Here is a 15,661-nt window from a genome sequence, read left to right on the forward strand (position 1 = left end):
CTGGTGTTAAGTCTCCCCCGCCCTCTCCCGATCGGTCCCCAGCGCCTTCGCATCCCAGGAACTCCCACCCCACCTCCGGCCATTCTGTCCTTCTCCAAACGACTCCCCAGTGCCTCTCTGTCCCCCCATCCTCCGCATCTCTCTCCTCCCCGCAGCACTGAGCCCCAGAGCGGTGCTGGTGGCACTCCTGGGCAGCCTCCCGCCACGGCCACTGGCCCAGTTTTTTAATTCTCGTTGCTTTGAGATCCCTGCTGCCGTGGCGATGCCTGTTGCCCGTGTCCCACCCCACCGAGGCAGCACTCCCGTGGGACCCTGCAAGCTCCCCACACCTCTGGCTGAGGAATCAGGGCAGGCCCTCAAACTCTGTTTTCTATATCATGTCTCTAAAATGCGGATAAAAACATCTTCCCAGCAGGCTTCGTAATTGCTTGTAAATCACTTTAATGCCCTGGGCTGAGAGGTGCTAAGTGCAAGTCATGTAATTATTTCAAGCCGAAGCATATTTCATCAAGTTAAAATAAACTAATCCTATCTCTGCTTCAAAAAAACCCACACTTTGATTGGATAAGAGCCTAATTACCAACTTCTCCCAGGAGAAAAGTGAAAGCATACACTGACAGCAGTGCAAGAGGCAAGTTACAAATGCCCAGATCAATTAATGGCAAAGAACACGTCACCTCCAGAGAAAACAGTGGTTATTCACCTTGAATGAACTAGAGAAGCCCTGTGCTCGCTGCCTGTGCCCCACTGGGCACTGGGGCCGGCACTGGCCCCCTCCTGCTCCGTGCTGGTGATACAGGGGACGGGTCTCAGCTCCCTCCTCTGCTCCATGCCAGGGCCAGGCTGCGGAGCAGCACAATCGCTGTGACAGGGTGTGTGTGCCCCTGGGGAGCTGCTGGTGCCCCACAATTGCCCAGGTGCAGTTTAATCCCTGCATCCCAGCCCAGCTCCCAAGCTTTGGGCAGGCAACTCTCCAGCCCCCGACGCCCAAGCCCAGCTGTGGAGTGCCAGGCTCGGGCAGGGCTGCCTGCGCGCCCTCCTGCCTGCGTGCCTGGCTGCGGGCAGTGCCGGTGCCGAGCCAGCACTGCCTGTGTAGCTGGCAGCAGGCGTGTGGCAGCCCTGGCCAACTCGGCGCAGACTGGGGCAGCTGCCAGACCTCTTTCCTTCCATCTGCGCCCATTTATTAGCACAGCCGGTGCGTGGCGTTCAGCCACGTTCAGGAGAGGGAAGGGAGAAACGGTGCTTTGCCCACTTGGCTGGCATGGTGCAGCCCTGCGGGAGCTTGGGACAGACCTCCTCATGCCTCCAGTCAAAGCCCCAGCCTGGGGCAAGGCAGCATTTCCCCACAGGGCTTGGCTCTCTCGCGAAGGGAAGGGTCACTGGCTTTGTTGGAAACATGCTGAAGGAATGAGCTGGTGGACGGTGCTGAGCTCTGGCTAGGAACAGTGTAAAACAAGCCATGCTGTTCCGTGAGAGCTGCATGGGGCACAGCTGGGGACAGGCAGCCCTCGCTTGTTGCCATCACACTGCTGAAGCTGTTCCAGGCACTGCCGCACATGGAGCAGCAGGCAGGGCTTTGGTGACGTTGGCCCGACCCCAGTGTCCCATCTCCCTGTTGTCCCCCAGCACTCCCATCACACTGCCCCCCCCCAGCAGCGGAACTCCAGCACGCACGCCCTGTGCCTCTCATGCACCATCTTGTCCCCATAATTCACTGACGGGAGAAAATCTGATACTCCCCGGCCCTGGTCCACAGGGTGTCACAACAAGGTGTCCCTGTGGATTTTGTCTCCGTGACTGCACAGCTCTTACAGCGGGCTGGGGAAGCCGACACTGCGCACTCCTAGCTGCTGTCTCAATTCAAAGGGATAAATATAGACTTGCCCCTCACACTACCCCTTCACCGCAAAAGAGATTTTGCAAACATTGAACAGGGCCCTGCCATGACTGACAAGCACATATGACAGACACATGTAGCCATCGAAAGCCCTAGCAATTTGCTAATGTTTATTAACAACTGTGCGGTCTCCCTGGGGCGGAGAGCCCGGTTTCCCCATGTAGGGCACTGGCTGGCCTTGGTGGGAACTCGGGCGCGGGGCAGAACGCTGTGAGGGTGCTGCAAAGGGCACCAGGTGCCAGGGGGCTCTGGACGGGATCCTGTTGCGTTGATCTCACTCCTCTTAGGAAAGCAAGTTATTTTTTGATTCACTCCCGAACGCTGAAGTCCTGCAGGGTAGGAAGGGAAAGCAGCGTGGTTCCCTTGCAGACAGGCAAAGGTCTTGGTGCAGCTGCACTCAGCCTTTTTGGGGGGTGCTGCAGGTCTGGGGAGCTGTGCTGGGGAGGGGGCTGTGCCCATGGTTCCCCAAGGGCCGGGCGACACGGCACCCACGATGGGGCTGGTGCTGCTGAGTTCAGCCCCGGGCTCCTGCGTTGCTGACGCTCGTGTTTCTCTGCGTTTCCCACCCAGGGATGGAGGGGAATACCAGCGCTGGAGGCACAGAGGGCCAGCACAGGAGCCCCCAGCAGAAGGTGGTGAGTCTTTTGGGGGCTGCTGGCCACCCTCCGAGAGGCAAAGCGGGGGCTGCTGCCAGGGACCTGCTTCATGGCTGATAATTGTAGCTACTTTGCTTTAGAAAATGCTGCTTCATCCCTTGGGCAAAGTGTGAGCACTTTGCACTGAGAGGGAAAGGGGCAGCAGGGGGTCTGGTTGGTGGTCCTGGGAAGTCAGGGGGCTGGGAGGGACGAGGACACCTGGGCATGGGCCACCCTCTGCACAGCTGGCTTTCAGCAGGAGGAATCCACTGTTGAGAACTGATCTGGTCCAGGGCGGGGATGGGGGAAAGCCCCTGGCCTCCCTCAGGGCACCCATGACTGTCAGCACAGTGTGATCCCACCAGGGATGAACCCCAGCTTTGCTTCACCACCCAGAGTCACCCCAGCTGCCACAGCAGGCAGCAGCCTGGGGCTGGCAGGCAGCCGTGGCCCGACAGGTCCCACCGTGGCTGTGTCCCCTTCCTGCCCCAGCATGCTCCCAACCCCAGCTCCTGCTGCTCCTCCTGCCCCTTGTCCAGGTGCAAGGGACTGCTCCAAGACCATCTCTGCTCCTGGGCTCCAAACATAAAACCCCAGGAGGTGTTGCAATCCAGACCTAGCCCAGCTCCCCAGCTCAGGGACCTCTGCCAGGGACCCGGCAGTGGGGTCATCCCGTCCTGTCTGGCTGCCCCACACAGACCTCCCTGCCCCTGGGGAGAACCTGGGCCCCCCTCAGCCTTCCTGCGCTGCCACGGACCCCCATGGGCTCTCCCAGCTGGCAGGACTGGACCCTTCATGTGGCACAAAGCCAGGAGACTCAGAAACTTTTCCCTCCTTGCGAAAGCTTTCTGCAGAGCAGAGCTGTGGGGTTCCCTGGGTAAGAGCCCATGGGGGACCGTGCCTGTGTCCCCCCACAGCTCTAAGCATTAGTGGCAGCTCCTGGGAGAGGGCTGTACATGCAGCCCATGTGCTGCCCTCGCTGCCTCCCAGCTGCAGCTGGTGTGAAATCCAAAGGGCTTCTCCTAAAGCAGCTCTAAGCATTGGTGCAGAGTCTCTCTGAGCAGTCCCCGCTGCTCTGGCAGTCTGAGAAAACTGTTTCAGGAACAGCTGCCAGTAACTCTTTCATTTAACGGGGAGGAGAACTGGAGGAAGAACTCCATCTCCTCCCTTTCTTCTATCACTTGTTCTACCGCGAGTGTCCTGGCAGCCCCCACACCTCTGCTCCCACATCCCTGCTGGTGACTCGTGCTGGGGCTGCTGCTTCCCTGCTCCGAAATCCTCTGCTTTTGCCAGCTCTGTGTGGTGCAGGGCTGTGGCTGCGCAGGAGCTGGCCCGGGAGAGGCTCCAGCCGGGGCTGCGGGACCCGGGCCAAGCGCTGCCTGCGCTGTACGGGCAGCCGCGGGCACTTGGCCGGCAGCAGCGCTCTGACGCAGGCGTGCTTCCAGAAGAGCCCCACTGGCGCTTTAACTGGGTCCGATCGGGGCAGTCAGTGGGATGGTGATATTTTACAGCCCCCCTGGGTCTGGCCCAGGCTCTCCAAGGCACAAATTTGGGCTTCAGAGTCAGTACTTTCCACCCGTTCTCACTGTTTTGCAGTATTTGTGTGTCTGAGCAGAGTTCGATTCCCCCGATTCGAAGGCGTTTCCAAGCCAGACTTTCTGCCAAGCTGTCGGACGCTTCCTGGCTCCCCCAGGCTGACCCGTGGGGTGTAAATATCTCACTTGTCGTTTGTGGCTCCAACAGGTGCCCACAGCCGGTGGGTTTCCATGGCCCCAGTGCACACACAGGGCGACTGTGCCAGCGCAGCTGCTGCGGGGCTGCACTCGCAGCGGGCACGGCGGCTTCAGAGAGATGTGGCCAGGGCGGGTGAGCGTGGCTCTGATCCAGCCGGGAACAGCTGAGCCCTGTAGCAGCAGTTGCATTAAAGCATCTCAGCATCAGCCCTTCTCCCCGGCGGTACCTGGCCCAGCCCTGCTCCGACCTCAAACCGAGGTCTGCACCCTCTCCCACCTCTCTGCCTGCTTTTGGAGACAGAGAGCCTGCCCAGGTTCAAGGGTGGTTAGGGACAGCTGCCGTGCCTCAGCTCAAGTGACTTTTGGCCAGGCACAGGTACAGAGAGGTTTGTGTTCCCAAGCTCCACACAAACAAGTTTTCACCACCGAGGTAAAATGCAAACTCTCGCCACCTGGGGAGATGCTTTTCCCTGGAACTCAGTGTAATTAAAAAATAACACAGGGATTTCTCCAAAGACAAACCGCTTGCTCACACGCCAAGAAAAACAGACTGGATGACCTCTTAAATAATACTGCCTGCTGTCATCTGTGATAGCACAGAAAACATGCATTTGAGCCCAGAGATGTTGCAGAAGCGTGGGAACAACCCTGGTCCTCCCAAATCACAGGTTTTCTTTGGCCATGATCACGCAGGTGGAAGAACATGATTTTCTGTAAATGCCAGGACAAGGAGACACCCAGTGTGACAGCAGTGATGTACATGTCATGGAAAAATGGATGCTGGGATCTAAGCGATCTTCAGTCAGAACAGCCAAAACTGCCTCTGTTTAACTCAAGAGTGATGATGGGAAAATGGAAATTTGAAACATTTCCAGCTATTAAGTGCTTTTGCATTTATTTTTGGCCAATGAGATGTTCAGCTTGCACGTGGGGGTTGTGTTCTGTAACTCTTCCAGGAAAATAAGCATGAGGAGAAGGTCCAGGATCCTAACAGAGAGGAGGACAAGACTGAGGCAGAGATGGGGAGCAAAACATGGGCAGACCTGGCTGGAGAGATGAAGATGTTCCTGTGGAACCCGGAGGAGAGAACTTGCCTAGGGAGAACAGCCAAGAGCTGGGGTAGGTCATTGCTCAAGCCCCGCTTTTGGGGATTATTGCTTTTTCTGCTTCACAACAGATGCACTTGCCTGTGAATGTCCTTGATAGCCTGGACTGACATTGCTGTCCCCCATTTTCAGGGTAGATGTTTCTAAGCAGTGCAATAAAGAACTAGTGATGAGGACAAGCAGAAAACCTTGGGGAAGTTTATCCTTGGTCTGGATGTGAACCTTTACTGAGAACGCGAAAGCAAAGATTTTGAGTTGCCCAGTCCATGTACTGGGAAGAAATTAAGAGCCCAAGCAAGCGTGGGGGCTGCAGGTGGGTCTGCTGCAGCCACACGTCCCTGGTGCCACCGGTGACCCAGCTCCTGCCTATGTAATCAGGAGCCCATGGAGAGGTGGCTTTGGGGTCATCGGTATTGGTGGGTGGAGAGCACCTGCGTCACAGGGCAGGCATTTTGGGGAAGGTGCACACCACGGGGCTGAGCAGCCATCCTTGCCTGCGTGCTCCCTGGCTGTGGGGCAGGAAGAGCTGGTCACCGCCACCCCGCAGCTTCCCCGGGGTGTGACACGGCAGAGCCCACATGTGCTATCGGGGCTGGTGGGCTGGGATGTGCCAGTGAGGGTTTTGAGCCCCCTGTCTAGTTTATCCGCATCCATGTGGCCTTCAAAAATGATCGCTGAGCCTGGAGGTGACCTGGGTGGTTCAGAGCAGCCCAGTGCCACAGGCTCGGTCTGGGACCAAGGCGCCACAGCACACGCGATGCTGTCCACCTTTGCAGGCTGTCCTGACAGCGCCCAGCCCCTGCAGCGGAGTGAAAATCCCCAACCTTAGCCCAGCATCACATACACATCAGCATTGGTGTAAGGCTGCAAATTATCGGAGGCAGCTGCTCAGTCTGTGGGGACAGCCAGGAGAAAAAAATAAACTGCGCACAAACACCAGAGGAGTCTGAAACCCCACAAGCGTGAGTCCGGGGCAGGCCTTGAAATCCACTTTTGCTCCCCTGTGCCCTTTGCCGGCCGCAGAGGCAGCCCGGTTTTCCTGCTCCTTTGCTGGATAGGAAGGCACAGACCGGAGTGCAGGAGCTGTGTGGAGGTGACAGTCCTCAGGGACATGGGTTTGGGTTTCTGGAGGCTCTGCTGGGTGCTGAGAAAAACTCTGTGCTTGCTCAGGCTGGTGTGCTTGTGGCCCTGGCTCGCAACTGCTGGAGGTTATTTATTTACAGCCTCGGGGAGGGAGCAGCATCCTCCTGCACCCCGGGAGCATCAGGGTGTCCTGCTATATGGTCCTGCTGCCCTACAGACACACATACCCCCGCTGCACACGCGTGTGTGCTCACATACCCATACAGGGAGGTAGGAGAGAGGTACTGAAGCTACTGTGAAAATCAAATTCTATTTTAAAATGAGAGCATTTGGAGGTGAACAGAGGTGAACTTTCCTGCTCTTATCTCAGGGGTGAAGAGGAAGGAGTTTGCCCAGCCTGAGCCTGCTCCCCCAGACTGGCCCTGGAGATGTTCCCCAGGGACGGGGGGCGCAGGGGACCTGTGCTGCCGAAATGCAGGGAGCCAGCTGGCCGCAGGGTCAGCACAGGAGGCCCCAGCCCCGGGAAGGTCTGCTCCCCCACTCTGTCCATGACAACCATTCCTGCTGTTTTGCAGGAAATGTAAGAATGGGAAGGATAGCAGCACCGTGTCCCAAAAAGCATTGTCTCAACACCCAAGCTGCATCTCCAGCCCCACCAGACTGGTGCGGAGGCTGTGCCTGCTGTGCCACCAGCAGCGGTGATGGTCCCGGCTGTCCCGGCTTGCCCCGCAGCAGGACACAGCCCTGCAGCGGTTCCCAGCACCGCAGCCCCGGCAGAAGCACAGGGGGAGTGCACATCTGCATTCCCAGGGCTCCCTCCGAGCTGCCAGCATGTTTCTTCTGGGAAATGTTTGCGTTAGGGCTTCAATTTTCTTTCTGAGCCACTGGGTTTTATTCATAGGCCATGGCCCCTTGAGACATCCTCAGCCATCAGCCTGGTCCAGAGGAAAAACAAACCCATTCCCTGGACGTCAGGGCTGTGAAACAGCCAGCGGTGCTGCAGCCCCTGAGCGATGCTGCTCACTGCGGTCTCAGCGCTGGGCTCCCTGCTGCGTAAGCGACAGGAGCTGGGGCAGGAGCATAGCCCCACAGCCCCCATCGGGAATTGGGACGTGCTGAAGCCGAAGCAGTGGGAAGGGCAAGAGCCAAGGTCGGGTCTGTCTGTCAGAGAGAGCTGAGGTAGGTGGACACACGGACCTGGTCCTGACCCAGCTCTGGGAAAGACCATGGAGCAAAAAGAGCACAAAGCCAAATGGCAGCTGCCCTGGCCACAGGGCTGGGCAGGGAGTGTGGCTGAGAGTCCTGCACCCAAAAATGCCAGGGTCTGTGGGTGGAGGGGGGCTGCGAGCTCCCACCTCCACGACTCGGGGCTGTGGAGGACACTGTGCTGAGCACAGCTGCACATCCCTGTGGGACACAGCCCCTGGGACATGCTCTGGTTGCATTAACCACAACACACCCTCTCTCTTTTGCAGGCTTGATCTTACTGTTTTACTTCGTTTTCTACACGTGCCTGGCCGGAATGTTTGCCTTCTGCATGTACGTGATGCTGCTCACGCTGAGCCCCTACACGCCCAGGTACCGGGACCGCGTGTCTCCGCCAGGTACGTTCCCCAGCCAGCCCGGCCTCAGGCACCTCTGCTGGGTGAAGTGCCACCGATGTGGTGTGGCAGGGACCGTGGGTAACGTCCTGCTCTAGCTGTACACTCCTGCAGTCAACCAGCCCTCCATAACACGGGGTGTTATCACTTACCTCGGGGCACTGACAGTGCTGTAGGTTCTCTGCAGAGGATCAGGCATCTTAAATAGCCCCATGTGAAGCATTCGTTATAATTATACTAATTGTTATTCTAATCATGCTAATTATTAGGCTAATTATCCTCAATGTAAATGGGAAAGTTTAGGCATTTCATAGCTGATGCCCATTCATTTTGGTTGCTGCCCCTTTATACCTCATACCTTCAAAATAAAATGCAAATCAAGAGTAGCTTTTATGCATTATTATTTGGGGGAGTCCTGGCAAGATAATGATTAAAAACTCCTTTCCCTATGACTGAAGCAGCATTTTCGCAGTGTTTTTGTGTTGGTGGGGAAGAGGAGGCCCTCTCGCCCTGCTCCCTGCCTGGACCTGGTCGTGCAGCTGGGAGCACAGGGCATCATCCCTCAGTCCCTGTCTGCAGCCCTAAGTCCATCACTTTCCCGCAGTGCTGCTGAGACCCTCCAGGTCTCCCATGTTTCCTGGGATATTTTGATGTGCATGGTGTTCTCTGGGTGTGAAACGGAGGTGAGGGATCAGCGGGTTGGGGAGGGAGTTTACTTGTGAGCTGGCGCTGCCGGTCTCGTGCCTGTGCCCAGCTCCGAGCTCAGCCGCAGTGCAACCAGCCCCTGCAACACGTGCCCCAAGCCTGAGGCCAGTCCATCCATGTCTGCTCTAACAGGGTCCGTTTCCTTCTGCAGGAGTAATGATCAGGCCGTACTTGAATGGGTTCACCATTGCCTTCAACATCTCTCAGCCCAGCACGTGGCAGCCATACGTGGACAGCATGCACCACTTCCTAGCAGGTAAGCTCTTGGGCACCCCAGAAGTCATGCCAGCAAGTTGTTTGCATCCGTGCACACATGTACACGGTGCAGCGGTCTCCTCCTGGGGCACAGATCAGCTCTCGGCATCTCATGGCCCCCATCTAGAAAGGGAGGCTCATAAAGTGGTCATGGGAGCTTCTGCCATGCTTTTCCAGGTGGGATTTTCTAACTCCCTTGACATGCAGATGTGGGTCTGTGCAGGTCCCGAGAAACGTTAACAAGTCTCTTGGTCTCCACCAGCCTATGATGACAAAGTCCAAGAGGAGAAGAATATCAAGTGCACCTCAGGACAGTACTTCATCCAAGGGGGCAATGAAAGCGAGGAGAAGAAGGCCTGCCAGTTCAAGCGCTCGCTGCTGCAGAACTGCTCTGGCATTGAGGACCCAACATTTGGCTACTCCAGAGGCCAGCCCTGCATCCTGCTGAAGATGAACCGGGTACAGAGAAAGCTGGTTGTCTAATTCCTTCCTTCAGTGCGTCCCAGTGCAATAAAGACCATGCAGAGACTGAAACCCCTCCACTTCTCAGGCCCAGGGAAAAGGGAACTAGGATCCCAAAACCTGCTGGTTCATACCTGCTAGAAAACATAAAAAAGAAACACTGCCCTACAAAACTTGCTCAGTTTGATTTGCTGAGGCCTCAGTGCTTGGAAGGTATTGTGCCTGGCCCCTCCATGGGAGGAACAGAGCTTTAGGGCTACACCTCAGGCCCTCGTCTCTTTATAATGGGAATTTTCGTAGGATCAAGTTTATTTGAAATCATCTAACAGCATAGTGGATCAGTGCACATTGCTGGGAAAATAAATGTGTGTGGAAGTGGCCGTGTTACTCCAAGGAGTGTGTACTCTCTGGGTGCTCTGCTCTGCCCCCGCTTTCAGGAGGCAAACTCTGCTTCTAGGGACACGTAACTCCCGTCCCAACAACGTGACTGGCACATAGGAGAGCTTAAACCCTGGGTAAGGGAGGCAGCGTGCATCTGGCACTGCATTTCATACAAGCACGGATGTCTCTTGTTTTTGCAGATCATAGGCTACCGCCCTGGTGCTGGAGTCCCCGTGAGCGTGGACTGCAAAGTGCAGGTACTGTCTCATTCCTGCTCGGCAGCGTGGTGTGTAGAAGGCCAAATGTCTTCCTCTGATGGACCCCACCACTATCCATCCCCATATTAGCCCCAAACACTTGCAGGACCCAGCACTGCTGATGCCTCTGGGTACAAGCAGGGACTGGTCTGCTGAAAACGACAGAGGCCGCCAGTCTCCTGCTTCCCAGCCTGGTCCTCAGCCTCCCAGCTCCTGCGAGCCCTGCCAGCAGCGCTCTGCTCAGCCCCCGCGGGCAGCCCCACCGGGCTGGGTACCAGCCAGAGCCTGGAGCTGGGGAATGAGACGGGAGCTGCTCGCACCCATCCCCACCCAGCCTGCAGGACCCTCAGCCCCAGGGAGCACCCCGCAAGGCACAGCAGCAGGGTGGAGGGGTGGAAGGAAGGGTTCCTGCTGCCCGGGCAGCAGCTGGATCCCACCCTTGGAGAGCAATAAAGCAGTAGGCAAGTGCAGGGAGGGATCGACAGGCGGCAAATTCTGTAACCCTCGCCCGTGCCTTCACAGCGCAGGGGTGCTCTGGCTCTCACAGCAAACACGCTGCCTGCAGGCAGGCACAGCTGAGCCCTGACGTGGATTTCCAAGTGGTGTCTGTACTAAAGCTCCTTCACCTTACTCCAAAGGGAGCTGTATTTTGTGTGTGTACCTTTCTCTTTTTTTCCAATCGCAGAAAGGCAATGGGAGTGATCTCAGATCAGTAGACTTCTACCCTGGAAACGGGACGTTTGATCTCATGTATTATCCCTACTATGGCAAGAGCACTCATGTAAGTAAGGACTTTGTTGTATCTCTTTGGGAAGGAGAGTATAGATGTGCTTTCTGGCTATTTTGGGCAGATGCAGGCAGGAGGGAGGGCACTGGGATTACAGCGCTCTATTTCTGTCTCTGACAAACCGCGGGAAATCCTTGGGGACTCCGGTTCCCCCTTGCCAGTGATGGGAATGTTTAGATTTATCATCTGGAGACTAAGACTGGCTTTGCTAACTCCCAGAGAAGGTCTCAACACCAGCATTTTCCCTGGGAGTTAGGGAAATCAAGGGTGAGCTAACACAAGAGGAAAAGGATGGGGCTTCTGTCAAAGCTATGACAAAACCACTTCAGGCTGGGTGGCTCAAAACAGAGCAGGCCAGCACCAGTGGCTCTTTCTGAACATGCTGGCCGGCACTGCTTTGGCCTGTGCTAGGCTGTGCAGCCTCAGGAGGTAACACACCTGCACGACAAAAGCTGAAATGGAAGATGAGGCAGGCGCCAGACTCCTATTGTCACACTGCTGCCGGCTGAGTCACAGCCCCAGATGCCAGGTCTGCGTGTACTTTGAGCACACGGACCTGAGGAATGCCACGGATTTCTTATTACAAGCCATAGGTTGGTTTTTAGAACAGGAGAAAGGATTTGGGAGTCCCATTATCCAGTGTTACTTGTCCTGGCTCACCAACCCAAGAGGTGCGGGGCAGTGCGATCACGTCCCTCCGCGGCACAGAAAGGCTCAGCTTCAGCATCCCGAGGGACCATGATGGGCATCAGGCAAACGCGCTCAGATGCCTGGAAACCGTGAACCAATTACTAATGATTTCTACTGAATATGGAAGCACTGCCTGCTTTACTGCTCCTTCAAAAATTACACTGAAATCTCCCTTCTTTTCAGGTCAACTATACGTCCCCACTGGTGGCTATGCACTTTACAGATGTAAAGAAGAATTATTTGGTTCCTATTCAGTGCAGTCTGAATGGGAAAGGTATTATCAACGATGTTAACAGCGACCGCTTCCTGGGCCGGATCATCTTCACACTCAGCATCGGAAAGTAGCCACTGCAAACACTGGGCACTTAGGTTAATCAGAGGCTTTTTCCTTCTTAAAGCACAAAGCCAGCATTTTTTTCTGCTAGAAAAAACAGGCACATGGAGATTTTTGTTAATTTATTTTTGTTCATAGTTAGGAAACAAATAAGATGTAATGGAGCTTGGAACCACATTTTTCATCATCTGATGTAAATCATTATTAGTAAAAATTAAAAGTTATCTAATGGGCAGAGAACCTGCAAAAGCATTTCAGTTTTGATTAAAAAAACCCCTCTGATATCTGAACGCTATTTTCATAAGGTCTTTTACAAGTGACCCCTGTGGAATGCATTTTTCCTGTTTTAAATTTTAATCTTTACTATAGTTTTATGTGCATTTCTCTGGCAAAAGCTAACCAGGGGGTAGTTTATTAGCACTACTCTTAAAATAAAAAAAAATAAAAAAGTTAAAATGGCAGATCTCAAAACGCCTCCTAAGATCTTCAGCACCAGGAGCATCTTGACTGCAGCATTTTACACAGCGCGTTCAGCACACCCAAGGTGTTGGAGCCATGGTTGTTGGCCATGTAGAAAATCATTTGCCCTTGAACCTTTCCAACTGTTCCTTTCTGAAGTGGGAAGATCAATGCATTTCTCCCTCCTCCTCCTCACTCCAGCGCTTCCCTCCTCCCCAGGAATCCTCATCAAGTCCCCCCATCAAATATTTCGGCCCTGTTGTTCCTTGTTCCAGAGACGTCACAGCTATAACGTTGCAGAAGACCGCAGGAAAATGCTTAGTCTTTTCATCACTGGGGGTCAATGCTGGTATTAGTGAAGTCACCAGCGTGTCATCCTCAAAGACGGGTGGAGCCCCCCCGGCCCTGTGAGCCCCAGCACACGGCTTCCGCGTCCCACAGAGACGAACCCCGCTCTGCGCGTGGCCGGCTGGGAGGACGCAGGACACCTCGGGATAATGCACTAGCTGGGAAGCACACTTACTAAAATTACTGACTGGCTGAACAAGAGCATTACGGTTTGTCCTACATCCTAGTCCAGGTACTTAATCTGCCATCATTTCCTGATCTACATAGCTCTGTAAGAAGTCATTTTTTGTATTAAAATAAAGTGACTACAGTAAAATTAACTCTATGGTACTATTTCTAAAATACTGGTGTAAGAGATGCAGCTTGTGACTTTATCTCCCTGTGCTGGGACTGAATTTCAAAGGAGCGTGTAAAGTGATCCTTGAATTTTGAGCACTTGATTGACTTTCTAGGGCCAAAGAGTTCAGAAGCCCAGTACAACAAGGCTCACTGTACACCAAGCATCACAAACAACCATCCGGCAAAAACTGTTTATTAGGAACTGTTAAAAACCTGAACCAGAGGTGTTAATAGGTTAGGAACTAATTTTGCTCAGGTGTGGTTATTCATGCAACACTGACAGAACTAGGGCAACACAATCATTCTGCCAGCACAACTCATCCGAAAGGGCATGTTCCGATCTACAGGAATTGGCTTCTGCCGAGGAAGATGCTGCCATGCTAGCGGCAATTTCTCCTAACCAGAAATAAGTGAAACCCACAAACATTTCCCCACCTGCCAATTGCTTTAGCTTTTAAATACATCTGTATTTCTGTAGGATCCTGAAAGGAAACCAAACCCTGCATCCTTCAGGCCATGAAATTACCAGCTCTCCAGCTAGCAATAGGACAAAACTTTATTTGTATCTCTTCCCTACCTGCCTGTTGGGAGGATTCATGAAGCAGATGGTCCTTTACCAGAGGTTGGACCCATGCTTTGATCCAATCAACAAAGAAAGATCAGCTAATTGGGATGCAAATGTGTGAACAGATTTGAAGCAAAAGTTTCTGTTTCCCCACCAACATCCAGATCCAGGGACATCAACGATCCTGTTAGAAAAGTTCTCAGAAATGGCATGTGTGTCTACTTGCACTAAAACAAAGCTTTATAAACACCATAGTTAACTTTATTTTCCATACACATACTCTGCTTTCAGCATATTTGTTACAGACATTTCAAGATTTGGCAAATTGTATACACCACTCTTCATGCTACAACAACCTTAAAGTGCTGGCTCATTTATTGACTTCTACTGAAGCCCAAAAAATATTTTATAGGTATATATAAAATATATATATGTGCATCTAGGAAATGACCACATTTTACTAAAATAGCCTAGTGAAAGTTATGCAAAATACTTTGATCTACAATCTGAGCACGAAACCATGGATGGAATCCATCTGCTGGCAGCAAAGCAGCAACACACTCTGACAAACAGGTGTTACTCAGAAACTGCCAGGCTCAAAATAATTCACCATTTGCTACTCTGGGAAATCAAGTATTGTGAGAGCAAAGGTGCAACACAAAACACCGAGACAACCAAAACCAAAGCACACAGTCCAACTCAGCTGCATTAAGGTACACTCCTAAAAAAAGACAACTTGGTTTAAGAGCCCATTTGCAGTACAAAAATCAGTATTGTCAGCTTATCTTGGGTCACAGTGAGGACAAGAATAATTGAACGTACAGGTGCTTCTCAATCATCAAAACAAACTTTCTTGAAATCTCCTTTCCTTGATTATATAGCTACTGTGAGTTACTTACACACCAGCACTGACTATCTCCTTTGTGCATGCGAGTTACTGAAGGTGCTTTCCCTACAACGTAGACACAGGCTCAATGTACAAAGAAATTGAGTATTGAAGCAGCTTTAGCGAACACTTGCTGCAGAGGGCAGAAACTCGGTGTGCTGTCAGTAGCTCTCTGCACACTTGGCAGCCCCTGCGCTGCCCCTCGGTTGGAAATCAGGGTTCACAGCTGCAAAAGGCTTTTACCAGCATGGACCCAAGCGGCTGAAAGAGCAAGAGGATTCTTTCATCCTGTCAACGTGAACCTGATGGGAACGAAGGGGAACACAACCACAAACGACCAGCTTCTATTTTGGTGCAACTTAGATATGGAACATAGAGTTGCAAAAGGTATGGCATTAATAACAAAGAAAGTATCTTCAAACAAGTCAGATGATCTTATTTCTTTGGAAGTCACTTTCTTCACTATATATATATAAGTTTCTTCTTTATGATCAGCATTCCTCATACTAGAAATGTTGTGCTCTTACACTATTCAACATTTTTGTTTTGAGAGAGTAATAATTGGGAGGTTAAAACCAGACTAATCCTACCAAAACAGACTGGTTTTATATCTCACTTGCATTCCTAGCTCACGGCTTTTCAGTGACCCCCTGTTAACCTGTGACAGCTGCCCAAAGGAACTGCAGGAACCTCGGAACAATCTGTGTTCTTAGTCTTTGAGAGATCTCAGAATACTCTCGAGTCTCACATGGACCAGTGCCGAAATGCTGTGCTTCCCTTTACGTGCACAGAGTCACAGCTGAGACAAACCGCAGCCAGTGGAATGCCAGCCTCCCACCCCCATTTCACAATCCAGCTCAGAACAAAAGGGAAAACACAGTCAAACAAAATAGCACAGGACACATTTCCTTCAGCAGACTGCTGGCTTTTCTGAGTAGTGACAGTTCTCCAGGACCGAGCCTTATCCTAGTGAACAAAGACATTGAAGACCTCACGCTAGCGCAAAGTTATTTAACACACGTTGGCAGTCAACTCCTCCAGACTGATGTCAAACAAATTAATTTACTAGAAGAATCAGATGTTCTTCTCATATTATATTAGTTTATTAGTGAGATCAGGTACTACCTTTACATTCAGA

General features: G+C 52.9%; 1 protein-coding gene across 5 annotated transcripts; it reads left to right on the top strand.

Moving 5' to 3' along the window:
* The first annotated feature begins 2,047 nt into the window (after positions 1-2,047).
* ATP1B4 (ATPase Na+/K+ transporting family member beta 4) lies at positions 2,048-13,053 on the top strand. Of its 5 annotated transcripts, none has more exons than XM_065643250.1 (9): positions 2,048-2,276; positions 2,468-2,532; positions 5,222-5,384; positions 7,930-8,058; positions 8,912-9,016; positions 9,278-9,474; positions 10,059-10,115; positions 10,801-10,896; positions 11,776-13,053. In XM_065643250.1, exons 2-9 carry the CDS (start codon positions 2,470-2,472, stop codon positions 11,935-11,937), a joined length of 972 nt encoding a protein of 323 aa, XP_065499322.1. In that variant the 5' UTR covers positions 2,048-2,276; positions 2,468-2,469; the 3' UTR covers positions 11,938-13,053. The 5 variants fall into 5 exon arrangements, with proteins under 5 accessions (XP_065499322.1, XP_065499321.1, XP_065499323.1 ...); XM_065643249.1 differs by having other exon boundaries at positions 2,048-2,233; XM_065643251.1 differs by having other exon boundaries at positions 2,048-2,188.
* The last annotated feature ends 2,608 nt before the right edge of the window (positions 13,054-15,661 follow it).

The sequence above is a fragment of the Caloenas nicobarica genome, chromosome 12 (genome assembly GCF_036013445.1).
Source record: "Caloenas nicobarica isolate bCalNic1 chromosome 12, bCalNic1.hap1, whole genome shotgun sequence".
Classification (NCBI taxonomy): Eukaryota; Metazoa; Chordata; class Aves; order Columbiformes; family Columbidae; genus Caloenas; species Caloenas nicobarica.

What these genes read in the sequence shown, in the direction of transcription:
- ATP1B4 (XM_065643250.1), top strand. Translation starts at nt 2,470, where the DNA reads ATGGAGGGGAATACCAGCGCTGGAGGCACAGAGGGCCAGCACAGGAGC. An exon ending in GGACCGCGTGTCTCCGCCAG is followed by an intron (nt 8,059 to 8,911) that starts GTACGTTCCCCA and finishes TTCCTTCTGCAG; the next exon opens with GAGTAATGATCAGGCCGTAC. An exon ending in TCCTGCTGAAGATGAACCGG is followed by an intron (nt 9,475 to 10,058) that starts GTACAGAGAAAG and finishes TTGTTTTTGCAG; the next exon opens with ATCATAGGCTACCGCCCTGG.